The sequence below is a fragment of the Mus caroli genome, unplaced genomic scaffold (genome assembly GCF_978045245.1).
Source record: "Mus caroli unplaced genomic scaffold, Mus_caroli_1 scaffold_18, whole genome shotgun sequence".
NCBI lineage: Eukaryota > Metazoa > Chordata > Mammalia > Rodentia > Muridae > Mus > Mus caroli.
In genome coordinates, this window is record NW_028227273.1 from 88,294,265 (window position 1) to 88,308,159 (window position 13,895).

The window sequence follows — 13,895 nt, forward strand, 5'->3', positions numbered from 1 at the left end:
CTCTGCTTTTGCCATTTGGGGATTCAAAAAGCCCCAAGAAAGGGGGGTTCTCTGCAAAGCCACCTTGGCACCAGCTCCAACAGGCATGGAAGAAGACTCCGACGAGTACCAAGCTTCTTCCACAAACCCACTGACTTAGACTCTCAGGCATGCGTTCCGGGTTTGTGTCCCGTCTGGACAAGAGAATTACATCAGAAATGCCTGGAGATTAGAAGAGCTGTGAGTCCTTTGGGTAGCTGATGGCTACACTTGACTGCTGCTTAGAGACCACTGGGAACCATTCTGGACCCCCTACTTCCCTAGTCCATCCCTGGACTCCACCCAAACAGGAGGAGAGGGAAATGGAATCTACAGAGCCTTAGCCTGCTCCATTCATGAGATCCACACCAGCAGGGGAAGACAATAGAGCCGCTCTGTTTAGATACTTCCAGAAACACACCAGAGCAAGGCTGTGTGCTTGCTAATGGGTTCTTTACTTTGGGAATGGCTGAGAGGCAGAACTGCTAGCTAATGTGGGCAGTGACACTCTAATGGAAGTTTAAAGGTCTAGATTTGTAGCTCAATACCAATTAACTTCCTTCTCACCATCCCCAGCTGTGGGAAAGGGAATAACTTGGAGACAAAGCAGCTCAGTACGAACTTCACAATGGTGAATGAGGAAAAAAAAAGCTGCATTCTTATGCAAATAGGTTAAAATCACTTACCCTCAAATCTAAGTTAAAAAAAAAAGCCACATTCTTTATTCATCAGAGACTGTTCATACTCTGGCAGGAAATGAGGATCTCATTGGATGTATATTTTGAACATATATAATGTGTGGAGGAGAAAACCCAGTATCTGTCCCCAGCCATATTCTTCCTCTAGGGATGTATATTTTTAAACCATGGGTCAGTCGACACCATGACATATTCTTCCTCTAGGGATGTATATTTTTAAACCACGGGTCATTTGGGAGCAGATTCAGCTATTCGGTAGTTATCATTATGTCTGTACAAAACGGAGGGGTGAACCTTTCAGGGGACCCCCAGCAGACATCACTGAGGTGGGAGAGGGCAGGCATGTCAGTGTGATGCCTTGTTAGCATAAGTGGGACCTGGTCCAGGTATCATCTGGAAACTGCCATTGGAGGGACGGGGTTTAGGAAGGAGGGGGGTGGGATGTAGAGGGATGGAGAAAGTAAAGCCCAGAGTGAGTAGACTGGAAGGGAGGAGGGGCTGGGGGATGGGGAGAAAGCCAGAATGGTCAGAAATAGTAACTCAGAATCACATCAGAAAAGCCAAGGTCAGGCAAATGATTACATACGTCACCTGTTCCGCCAGGCATACTTACGATGGATGACGTGTGTGATAACGAATGCAAATATAAAGACTGTCAGAAAGGACAGGGATAAAATAAACATATAAAAAAATCTGTAGTTTCTTTTCCCCACACAGTTGCCTACCCAGGGACAGTGGTGATCAAACTGTTCTGAAATGAGAGGCAGAGAAAAGAAAAATGGAATTTAATTAATAAGATATCTGTTTACTCGAGGGAGCCCCTCCCTCCCAAGATACTCCAATAATATAGCAGAACAATATCGGATTATGTATTTCCAAATGGACAACTCAGAGAGGACCTTACTAACACTGAGACATTGCAGGAGGATAATTATTCTTTCAACAGAACACAGGTGTTTTGAAACACCAGATGTGAATTCCTCTCAAATGGTTACTGAAAGAAACAGTAGCATATATTCTCAAACTCAGCAGTAAAGACTTGATTCTTCCTCACAAAGAACCTTTGTGTTCACAGAACAATCTTCCCTTAAATGGTGCCAACACTATCTGATGACAAGGACTGGGCAGGGCTGGGGCTGGGGCTGGGGCTGGGGCTGGGGCTGGGGCTGGCTATGTCATTGGGTGGCCCATGACACAGTAAATGGTCACAGAAAGAGTCTGAAAGGGTCTCGGGCAGGACAGGAGGACAACCCTTTGTTTTCCCACTCCAGTTATAGTCCCTTAACTAAACCTAGTCACGTACATTAATACATTCCTATCAGGAAATGATGTCAGGAAATGATGTCGCTATGGTATCTTAGAGACAAGCAAAACGAGGCATGAAGAGATAGATGGGAGAGTGTGTGCAGAGGCAGCCAGTTGAGCATCAGAACAATTAGCCCTGAGACCAGCCCTTTGGAGATGCTTCATCTAGCATATACACTGCCTGTGGTCTTTCCTAATGGCAGCAAGCTATGTTTGGGTACTGTGCGCCATTACTCCACTGTGCCAAAGTGGAAGACCAAGGCTTCTCATTTTGGGGGAATTCACTCAATGTCTGCAAAACATTTATGGTCTGTTCTTCCTCTTATGAGCAAAGTGCCTCCACTTACTACCCAGCTGATCTCCCATGCAGACTGACTGTTCTGTGTGATCCTGACCACCCACTCCCTTTAGACCACCTTTGAGCTGGGGGACGTTCAGCATCCAACTTAGCTTTATACTCGGGCTCTTTCCCCTGCTTTCTGCCTACCTAATTTTCATACTTTATTTGTTTGGGCTTCAGAAAACATAGAGGGACTGTGCTACCAAGTGTGACTTTATAAATAAAATATAACAGAGGTGAGCAAGGTGGTCAGCTTCAGGAGCCACTGGTCATGGACTCGAACCCCTACGTGCCATTTGTTGAAAAGGCACAAGGACACCTGGGTAAGGTTCATGATCTAGGAAATGGAAGGGACACTGGACTGCAAGCAACATGAATAAGAAGAGGGGACAGCAGGACAAATTCTAAGCACAGTGGCCTGGAACAGAGCTGATGACCCACTGGTTTGTCCCTGGGATTTCCACATTAACACACACTGTCCCCTAACCCCTTCAATAAAAATTGCCTCACTGTGGCTAGGGGACGGTGAGTTATGCAGGCAGTCTGTGCTGGGTACTAATAGATACCTATTATGTCACTGGATATTTGTTCAAGACCACAGGGCCCCTAATCTCTAATGTAAGCCACAGACTCTGACATTACATCAACACAGAGCTGTCAGCCCTAGCAGACATGCTTCCTCTGGTAAGGATGCTGTGTGCATAGGGGGTGGCGGGTAGATGAAAACTGTACCCTGCTTTCCATTTTTTTTTCTGTGAGCCTAAAAACATCTTCAAAAAAATTAAACAAGCAAACATCATCTTTCCTAAGTCATCAGTCCACCACCTATACAACAGCAGGTCCGCATGATGAAGGATGCAAAAGACAGAGGAAATATCTGGACCAGCCAGATTTTCCCCAAGACTATAAGGCTATTATTTCAAGCAACTACTTTCGTGCTTGACAGCTGGGTATAGAAATGGGAGTGGGAGCAGAAGCTTGGTGCTTGACAGCTGGGTATAGAAAATGGGAGTGGGAGCAGAAGCCAGGAGCTGATAAGCACGCTGGGCCAGACTCTGCCTTCAGTGGTATGCCTGGTTCTACAAATCCTGCATAGAGATGGAGCCTTTGGAAGGGAGGGAAAATGGCTCTCAGCAAAAGCCACATGCAAGGCACAGAGGAGCCATTGGCATCTAGAAGCCTCCAGAGGACAAGGTTTTACTCCGTGTGACCCATTTCCACAGGGTAGGCCTTTTGATTTTGGTTCAGAAATCTTTAAATCTAGCCACAAACAACACTGCTGTGATCTCTTGACAGCAGGACAGACAGCCAAGGATGACCCTTTGAGTCTTGTGGTCTCCTGAAGGCTTCTGGGAAGTTAGCACTTTCAGGTTGGGCTTGGGGCATGGCTCTCCCAAAGCCTGGCCTATAAGTCATTTCCCTTAGAACTGTGTCTTGTTGAAACTTTCTCGGTGGACAAAGTCCCACTAAAACTGCAGGCGCACCGAGCCATTCTCCATGGACTGTCTCTCGTGTCTTCTGCAGATGTAGTGTTCATAGTGGCTACCGGGTCTGAGGCTTCCAGGCCTCTCTGGGGATGAAGAAATCAGGTATCATGGGCCTGTGAACCTGCCGTCCCCTCTACCCCAACACCGAGCTTACAGCTTACATCTCTTCTGTTTTCCCCTGCACCACCCATGAGCTAGAGAGGCTTGGCATACTTCTTCCTCTTCACTGTGGACTCTGTGCATGGGTAAAATCTTTCATCTGAAGGCTCAAGAGCCAACGGCATGTTGACAATGCCAAAATGGCCACTTCCTACCTTCAGCGATGGATGCCTGCTAGATCTGGCTAGCATCTCAGATATGCCTTCTGCGATTAGACTTCCTGTTGCTCTTTCCCCAGTATGAGCCCCTCTCCACTACTATCAAGCCAGCTACCTAACTCAGAAACCAGTACTCTACTGCTGACCTCATCCTTCCCTCTCCAGCTACATAACCAATGAGCAAGTCCCACGGGCGCTGCCCCACTTTCATTGGAAGCCATGTTAGTTTTTATGTGTTCTCATCTGCTAAAATACTGACGAGGCTCTAATCCAACAGATATTTACCAGGTGACTGAATGTATCTATGTATCACCAGGACGCGGTTAGAAACCCAAGAACACTCTATAAAATGATGTTAGCTGGCCGGGGCCATCCTGACCATACTCTGGACAGCTTTCTGCTGCTTCTTTCTTATTCTGCTATCCTACCCCCACCTCATGATCCCCGAGGACAGAATGGGGTCTTTCTAATCAGTTTTATAACCCTCACACTCAGAAGACTTGTATGACATATGCATTATTTACAGGAACAAATGACTTTCAGTGCCTGTAGCAGGCTCAGGAGTGAGGCCATACCTGGTGGGCAGTTGATGGACTTGAACAAGGGTGTTGGAAGGGAAGATGCCAGGAAAGCCAAACACAAGGGAATGATCGGAGAGGTCAGGGGACTGGGTAGTGCACTGGTCAAACAGGTAGCCAGCTGTAATTGTGGGTAAACCCCAGGGACTGTGGGAGGGCAGGCGGCTCCATTTAGAGTGGGATCTGGAGGAGGCAGGGGTAGGTACCACATCACCTGCCTCAGCTCCCGAAGCAAGGAAAGAACGTTATCCAAGGGGACACCACTCAAGAAAAGGAAGCGGGGTCCTACCTTACAGCCTTATGTATGATTAGAGGAAGCTTCCAGACACTTAGGTCCAGCTAGAAGCATGACTTCCTATTATGGATGAAACACCTCTGCCATCTCTCCTGTTCTCCGTGACATAGACCAGGAAGCCCTGAGAAAAGCTAGCGGCCTGGAAACCAATGGTGGCCCCGCTGGATCTGAGACTTGGTGCTGAGACACTTACTTAGTCTCTTCTGTGATTTAAAGAAGACCTGGAGGGCATGAAAGACACCTTAGAAATAGAAACACTGGATAGAGACTGGAAAGTCTCTGGATTAAGGACTAAAAAGTGCTTGGAAAAGTTGTGTTTGAAGAAAGCCAGGGAAAAGAGTGAATTAAAAAAAAAGGTTTTGGGGTGGTGCTGGAGTTCTGTTAATCCCAGCACTCAGGAGTCTCAGGCAGGCAGATTTCTGTGAGTTTGAGGCCAGCCTGGTCTACAGAGCAAGTTCCTGGATAGCCATGGCTACCTGGAGGAACTTGGTCTTAGAACAGAACAGAATAGAACATTACAGAATAGAATAGAATAGAACAGAACAGAACCTGTCAAGCCTCAACGTGGAACTCAGTGCTGTACGGATGTGGCCCTTGGTCCACATGGGTGCTCTGGAGCTAGAATTCAGAGCTTTTATTTTTCCTTTCCATTCTTTTTTTCTCTTTTCTTTTCTCTCCTCATTCCTCCCTCCCTTCCTTCTTTGTGATCAGGTCTCATTATGCATGGCTGTCCTGGAACTCACTCTGTAATCCAGACTGGCCTTGAACTCATGGAGATCCATCTGCCCCTGCCTCCCAGAGTGCTAGAGTTAAAGGCCCTTGCCATCACACCCAGGAAGAACCTTCGTTCTCTGAGGTACAGGCTCAAGCAGTCTTAGTCCCCTAGAGCATCTTGAGAAGCCTGAGACCCAAGAGAGGGAAACCACAGTGGAGGCTTGAAGCTTCTAATCTAAATGTTAATTACATCCAAATTAAGTTAAATGTTTTTAAAGATTCGAAGTGGAAAATTGCTTTTCTTTAAACCTCAGGCTTCTTTTATTTCCAAAAATCAGAAGAATTTTCCCTTTGCAATGTACTTTGTGTTCTAGAGAAAATATTGAGATCCAGTGACAAACATCATTACCTGGCCTTAGGGGGAACGCAGCACTCCTAAAGTAACCCTATAGGGACAGAAGAGAATTTAGCTTAGCAAGGGATTCGAGGACCGAGTCTTCATCACTAAAGGATTTCTATCTCCATCCAGATCTAAGCTGTTAACAGTCCCCCCCTGCACTCAAGGCTGGGAAGTTACCCCTGCCCGGTCACTTTGAGACCATTCGTGCTTTGACACAGCTTTGGCCCCCACCTTGCCAGAGCCCAGGCACTGTGCAAAGCACTTAGCATGATTTGTGCTATTTATTTCTAGTCTATATGTGTGCATGCTTGTGTGCATATGTGCACACGTGTGTGCGTGTTTGCATGTATGTGGAGGTTGGAGAACACCCTTGGGTGTCATCTAAGAGATACTGTTCACCGTCTTTTAAGACAGGGTCTCTCAGAGGTCTGGATCTGACCACTGAGGTTAGGCTGACTGGCCAGAAAGCCCTGGGAATTCTGTCTCCACAATCCCAGCTCTGGGATTACAAACTGTACTGGCTGGATTGGGGTGTCAACTTGACACAGGCTGGAGTTATCACAGAGAAAGGAGCTTCAGTTGGGGAGACACCTCCACAAGATCCAGCTGTAAGGCATTTTCTCAATTAGTGATCAAGGGGGAAAGGCCCCTTGTGGGTGGTGCCATCTCTGGGCTGGTAGTCTTGGTTTTATAAGAGAGCAGGCTGAGTAAGCCAGGGCAAGCAAGCCAGTAAAGAACATCCCTTCGCGGCTTGTGCATCGGCTCCTGCTTTCTGACCTGCTTGAGTTCCAGTCCTGACTTCCTTGGTGATGAACAGCAGTATGGAAATGGAAGCCAAATAAACCCTTTCCTCCACAACTTGCTTCTTGGTCATGATGTTTGTGCAGGAATATAAACCCTGACTGAGACACAAACATAGCCAACGTGTCTACCATTTTTACATACATGCCAAGAACCCAACTTAGCCCTCCTGCCTACCAGGCAAGCACTTTACCAACGGAGCCATCTTTCCAGTCTGGTTCTTACCGTTTAGTTCTCTTACTATCTAACGTTGTTAGACTCAGTGCTTTGAGGGCTCAATATTATTGTTGCATTTTACAGTTGGGGAAAGCGGCCATAGGACCCGGTGCGTATCCACATTCTGCGCCTCTTTCCGGGGCTGTCTCTGATACCAGTTCTCTGCTGGTCGAGGAGCTAGTTTGTGTCTTCTGAAGCAGCCGCTTGGCTGTGCCGTTCAAAGGGTCATGAGGGCTGGAGGTCCAGTGAGCCAGGAGCTAGGATGCAAGGCTCACTGCTGTACTGGGGCAGCGTGATTCTTTCAGCAGTAAACACTAGCCCATATCTAGAGGCCTCTACCCTCCATTGAGAAAGGGAGCCTTGTTCTCAGCCAGGGAACACGGGGAAAGTGAAGACTTCTAATGCAGCCATGGGAATTTGACAGAGCTGCTGGTGCACATTATAGCTGGGTCTGTGGAGCTTGAGTGGGAGTGGGGTCTGATGCCAACCATGTAAGTCTCGGGAAGGAGGCTTCTTCCCATACCTCCTTTACTCAGCCCCCTTCCCCAAATGCATCCTATCTAATTTGTTGGAAAATAAAACCCTATGAATTAATAGACAGCTTTACAGAATTATTACAGGGCTTCTGATGGGACGCAACATCTTCACTTCCAAAGGCATTTAGTGATATCTTTGGGATGGAAATTTAAATGCCAAAAGTCACCACATCTTATCACTGCCTGTATGGGATTTACCATCTTGGCATCTCTCCAGTATCTTATAAACTAAGATTCTTTGGCTTTTAAACCCATTTCTTAAAAAACAAAAACTGAAACAAAACAAAAAACCCCCCAAACTACAACTGAACCCCTTCAATATAAAGCACTTAGTAAATGTAGACTTGCTGCCTTTATGGAATCACCTTGGGCAGCTGTGTGGACCGCTCTAAAGTGGTCCTCTCCTCCCCATCCCTGCAATCTCACGGGCTCCAGCCAGCTTTCCCCTCACCAGTCAGGTTGCTAGGTCTCTTCTGCACATGAGTTTTAAAGGAGTTTGACTAATGGACAGTGACAGTCCTTCCAGTCATCGCTCAGGCCTAATTTTATCCATTTGTCTTTTCAAACAGTCTGGGTTTGTCTGTTTCAACTCCAGTCCTCCAGTGGTAATAAATGTGTGTCTCTAGAAGGGACAAGGAGGTTCTGGGGAGGCCGGCATTTGATGCAGCTCGTACTGAAACAGCTGTTCAGAAGCTGTTTTTGCTCCCCCTCCCCCTCCCTTGACTCCCACAACAAAAGCCTGGGGTCTCTGCTTTCATCTTTTATCTGTCTCCCCTGCCTTAGAACCTGAGGTCAGACTCTAACATGTGGGCGTGTTGATCAGTCAAGGACCACCCTGTCTAAGCTCGGTGATCATTCACCTGTTTCATCCTGTTCTGGGCTGAGAAATGGAGATAAGGCTGACCGAGTTATCTTACTGTCAGCCTTTCAAAATGTCTTGTTCCTCACAACATCCGCCACAGGCACCCAAAGTCATCGTCCTCACAACATCCGCCACAGGCGCCCAAAGTCACCGTCCTAAACCTAAACCACTTAGATCCCGGGAGCATCGGAACTTCACGGACCACCCCCTTCAAACAGGAACAATCATTGCACATGCCCTTGAGTGATAGACTTCTGCCGCATGGCAGAAAGAGACCCGAGATAAAGACCAACCAGAGCACAGTTTCTCAACACATGTGCCTGCAGAGCTTTAACCTGGCCCCAATCCTGCCTAGGTTGAAATGCAGTCCAATACCCCAAGGACGGACTTAGTGTGAAGTTCTGCTACACATTGGTTGATCCTTACCTAACTGTCTAAATTCCTCCTGCCCAGAAGGGGAAAAGCCCTATGTCCTACACCCACCTTCTTGGTTCTTTTTCCCATATAGCCTGCAGTGCCCCATTCACCCAGGTACCCACTGGAGGGAACGTATTCATTTTTTTATGCCTGATTATCCCTTATACCCAGGCTATCAACAGGAGCTGCTAAATGTACTTCTAATCTTTTCTAGCCTTCTGTTTCTGAGGCTCACCGGAGCCTATGTGTCTTGTTTTATGAACCACCATACTGGCTGGTTTTGTGTGTCAACTTGACCCAAGCTAGAGTTATCAGAGAGAAAGCCTCCCTTGAGGAAATGCCTCCATGAGATCCAGCTGAAAGGCATTTTCTTAATTAGTGATCAAGGATGGAGAGAGGGACATTGTGGGAGGTGTCATCCCTGGGCTGGTAGTCCTGGGTTTTATAAGAAAGCAAGCTGAGCAAGCCAGGAGAAGCAAGCCAGTATGCAGCACCCCTCCATGGCCTCTGCATCAGCCTCCAAGTTCCTGCCCTGTGTTCCTATGCTGACTTCCTTTGGTGATGAACAGCAATGTGGAAGTGTAAGCTGAATAAACCCTTTCCTCCCCAACTTGCTTCTTGGTCATGATGCTTGTGCAGGAATACAAACCCTGACTAAGACAACCACTGTCACCTCTTCCAGGAAGCACCCCCCTTCAGTGTGGGCCTCCACATTGTCGCCAGGGGGAACCTTTCAATGCAAATGAGATCTCATTAGCTTCTTGGCCTGCGTTGCCTGGGTGATTCTTCTAGATGATAGCACTCCTGTGTGTCTGTGTTGCTCAGAGTCCTGATGACCAGGTTTCCAGATGGGTAACCCCCACATCTTGCTTTCTCTTCCTTATAGAACCATAACAGCTCCACCTTTATCTATGCTGTATATTGGCTTTCCTCACTTACTTTGGGCCACTGCTTATAAAAACAACTTATAACAACAGTTACAATTACAAAAATCTGGTGGATTTGTAGTTAGGCAGTACAAGTTTGTCATAATAACCCTGAACATTCCAAGTCGAGGTCAGGATGTGTGTGGTCTGCGCTGTTATTGGACATTATTATACTGTTGGAAGGGCAAGGGTCTCTAACTTGGTGTCCTGAATTCGGGTCCTGGCTTTTTGCCTGTTGAGAAATGTCACCCAAAATTCTTCCTAGCTCTTATACTGTGACTCCATTTTAAGAACTGAAGTCAACTGTGACTGCTCTGAGAACACGTGGAAGTTCTGGTGGGCCTCAGCAGCGGAACTATAAAGAACCTACCAAACTCCTGAAGCTCCAGGAGACCCAGGTGAAGCCCAGAACTAATCGGTGGCTCTAAAAGCAGTCAGAGTTAACTGCGCACATAAAGTAGTCCTGCCAGCAGCCTTGGGCCTCTGCAGGCGTCTTAGACTCTAAACACAGGGTACTGTTTTTGTCTCCTGTTGGTCACAGAAAGCTTGCAAAAACTCCACTGAGTCACTGTGGTCTAGGCAGGAGAGCTCAGTTAATTCTCTAAACTAAGGCTTCCAAAAGAACAGGCAGAAGGCTCTCTCTCATGGTCAAGGGCAGTGGTGTAGTTTATGGGGCCCCTCTGTGGAATGGAATCATGGGACAGTTTCTATAAAAGCTGTTCAGAACTTTGAGATGCTTCCAGAAGGACATGACATCCAGGTTGGACTGCGAGAATGGACATGTTGTACACCTCTGGAGCCAGTCACAGTTTAACGGTCCAGAAATGGCTTTCTGCGCTGTGGCAGATGAACATGTAGAGGTCCGGCTGGCTTTTTGAAAGGGTTCAGGGAGGGTTTGTTAGGCCAAAGCATAGTGAGGAGTCTGTGAGCAGGAGTTAAACCTAACAGCAGCCAGCAGCAGGTCCACAGGGGCAGTCTGAGGCAGGAGGATAAAGCCCTCCCTGCTCAGCTGGAATTCACCACCAGCCTCTCAAAGCTACGAGTCGCAGGCTCCCTGGACCTGGGATGGGGAGACTTCTGGCTGCTGTCTTTGCCATAGCCAGTAAGGCCATCCAGCTAGAGGAAGAAGAATAGGATGTCAGGAGAGACCATGAAACCCAGAGAATTGAGTCAGCAAAAGGCCGGACCACCTTGCTTCTCCTCTGCTCTCTTTTATAGTACTGGAAACTGTTTTAAGCTCTATGGCCGTGATTCTTAACAGCTTTTTTTTTTTCCATTTCCTAGTACTTTGAAAAGCTGTTGAAAGCTACTGGCCTGTTTCAACCTGCCCCCTACAATGGAATCTACATTTCCTGCAGCCTGCTCCTGGACACCAGGGCCAAGAATTACAGGCCTAGAAGCGTAGATCATAGAAATTGAAGTGACTTATTTCAACACCTAATTTAAAATTGTTTTATTGTAAGAAGACAGGCCAGCAGGTGCCTTTTTCAGTGTGGCATGCTAATATGCCATCCTTTGGGTCTCAGGAGAACAGCTGTGAAGCCCAGCTGCGGGTGGGTAAGCACTGTGGCTTGCCTGGTAGAACTAAGAAGCTTACTTCGAAGGGAAGTGGTTTTGCTTGCCCTTTAAACCCTAGGCTCTTTTAACCAAAGGTCAGGGTCAAGTAGTAGAATGGGTCAGTAAGTTAGTGGGTCAGGAGCAGCACCAAAAAGAACCAAGCAACTGCACTGGGCTTAGCGCACGTGGTAAGCAGTCCTTCTCAAGACTTCATCTCTGAACGGGGCTCACTGAGATCCCACTGAAAACTGTATTTCTTACCATGAGCTGCAGGAAAACACAGGGATGAAAGCTATTGCTTTAGGGCACAGGGAAGGCCCTAAACTATTTGCTGAGTAAATACAGATGTGCTAAGTTGTGCTGGAACAGGCCTAAGTCTGTGAGTGGTCTTCATGTCTTTCCCATCCTGCAAGGAGAGCAGGGATACTGGTAAGACTTAACACTTAAAAACATATATGCTTTGAGTGTCTGTGATGTGTGTGTGTGTGTGTGTGTGTGTGTGTGTGTATGTGTGTGTGTGATGTGTGTGTGATGTGTGTGTGTGATGTGTGTGTGTGTCTGTGATGTGTGTGTGTGCGTGTGTATGTGTGTGTGTATGTGTGTATGTGTGTGTGTGTATGTGTGTGTGATGTGTGTGATGTGTGTGTGTCTGTGATGTGTGTGCGTGTGTATGTGTGTGTATGTATGTGTATGTGTGTATGTGTGTGTGTATGTGTGTGTGTATGTGTGTGATGTGTGTGTGTATGTGTGTGTGTGATGTGTGTGTGTGTGTGTGTGTGATGTGTGTGTATGTGTGTGTGTGTGATGTGTGTGTGTGTGATGTGTGTGTGTGTGATGTGTGTGTGTGTGATGTGTGTGTATGTGTGTGTGTGTGATGTGTGTGTGTGTGATGTGTGTGTGTGTGATGTGTGTGTGTGTGATGTGTGTGTGTGTACACGTACATGTGCATGTACATTCAGAAGTCAGCTTTGGGTCTTCTTTATTCTCTGTCTTGTTTTCTAAGGTAGGTTTCTCTCTGGACAATTTGCCACACATAGCTGGCAGGCCAGTGAGCCCGAGGCTTCTCTCTGCTCCTTTCTTAAGCCCTGGGCAATTACAAGTATGTGTCACCATGCTAACTTTTTTAAAAGACATATTTCCTAAGGGGATTGAATTCAGACTCCCATGTCCTCAGGCCTATGTGGCAAGTACCTGGCCCAGTGAGCTAGCTGTCTCCCCAGTTCTGAAACCTAACCTGCCCTTCTCAGAGGTTTGATGGTGGAAGCACGGGTGAAGGGAATTTTGTCTCTTCCCAGTTGAGAGCACAGACCTCACTATAGAGCACAGACCTCACTATAGAGCACAGATCTCACTATAGAGCACAGACCTCACTATAGAGCACAGACCTCACTATAGAGCACAGACCTCACTATAGAGCACAGACCTCACTATAGAGCACAGACCTCACTATAGAGCACAGACCTCACTATAGAGCACAGACCTCACTATAGAGCACAGACCTCACTATAGAGCACAGACCTCACTATAGAGCACAGACCTCACTATAGAGCACAGACCTCACTATAGAGCACAGACCTCACTATAGAGCACAGACCTCACTATAGAGCACAGACCTCACTATAGAGCACAGACCTCACTATAGAGCACAGACCTCACTATAGAGCTGAAGGAGCAGCAGAGTCTACAAATGTTTCCTTCTTCTCCAAAGAGAAGCCGAGGACAGAGGTGGTGATAGTATTCCAAGAGGAATCTTGATTTAGTCCCCCCTGGGCTAGTGTTGTTCATAAGTGCTACTGCTGAGGAATTGCCACCTTGGAGAGAAACAACCTGCTTCTTAGAGCTTACATGCAGATGGGGCAGAGACAATCTCCAAATAAGCTCGTGCACACATCTGCCGCAACAGCACAGGTCTTCAGTATTAAGGAAGAGTATAGGAAGGGGCTAGAGGAGTAGGTCTGGGAGGCCTCCTGGGGGCAATGTATACCAACATGTGGACCTGAGAAAGGAGCCAGGGGCTGAGGCTAGGAGCTGAGGCTAGACATGGTGCCTACCCAGCTGGAACATAGGGCTTGTGGGATGCTAATACGGCTCACGGTCCTTCAGACAGGTGGAAGGCCTGACTAGTGGCTAGATTCTGCTTGGCTGTGGTTACTCTAGTGTCAGACAGAAGCAGAGATGTGTGGGGAGCAGGGATTTGTGTTGGAGGCTCTCTAGGAGAGAGTGGGTAAGAGCTATTGGTAGCCCAGGGCTGCTGGGACAGGGAGGTGGGGAGGCAGGGAGGAAGGGAGGGAGGGAAGGAGGGAGAGAGAGAGATGGGCAATTGGGGGTCTACCTGATAAGTGAAAGCCCAAGATGTGGAGAGGGGTCAGGTGAGCAGAGTGCAGTAGAGAGGTGTCCCCTGGGACTTTCTGAGGAACACTGACATTCA

General features: G+C 47.5%; 1 protein-coding gene across 2 annotated transcripts in view; it reads right to left on the minus strand.

Annotated features, from left to right (window-relative positions):
• The window catches only part of Zdhhc14 (zDHHC palmitoyltransferase 14), a 262,492-nt gene that overhangs the window by 40,950 nt on the left and 207,647 nt on the right, over positions 1-13,895 (minus strand). For both annotated transcript variants that reach the window (XM_021186298.3, XM_021186296.2), the window contains exon 4: positions 1,330-1,467. In XM_021186298.3, the coding sequence (XP_021041957.1) occupies positions 1,330-1,467 (138 nt within the window). The remainder of the gene's footprint in view (positions 1-1,329; positions 1,468-13,895) is intronic.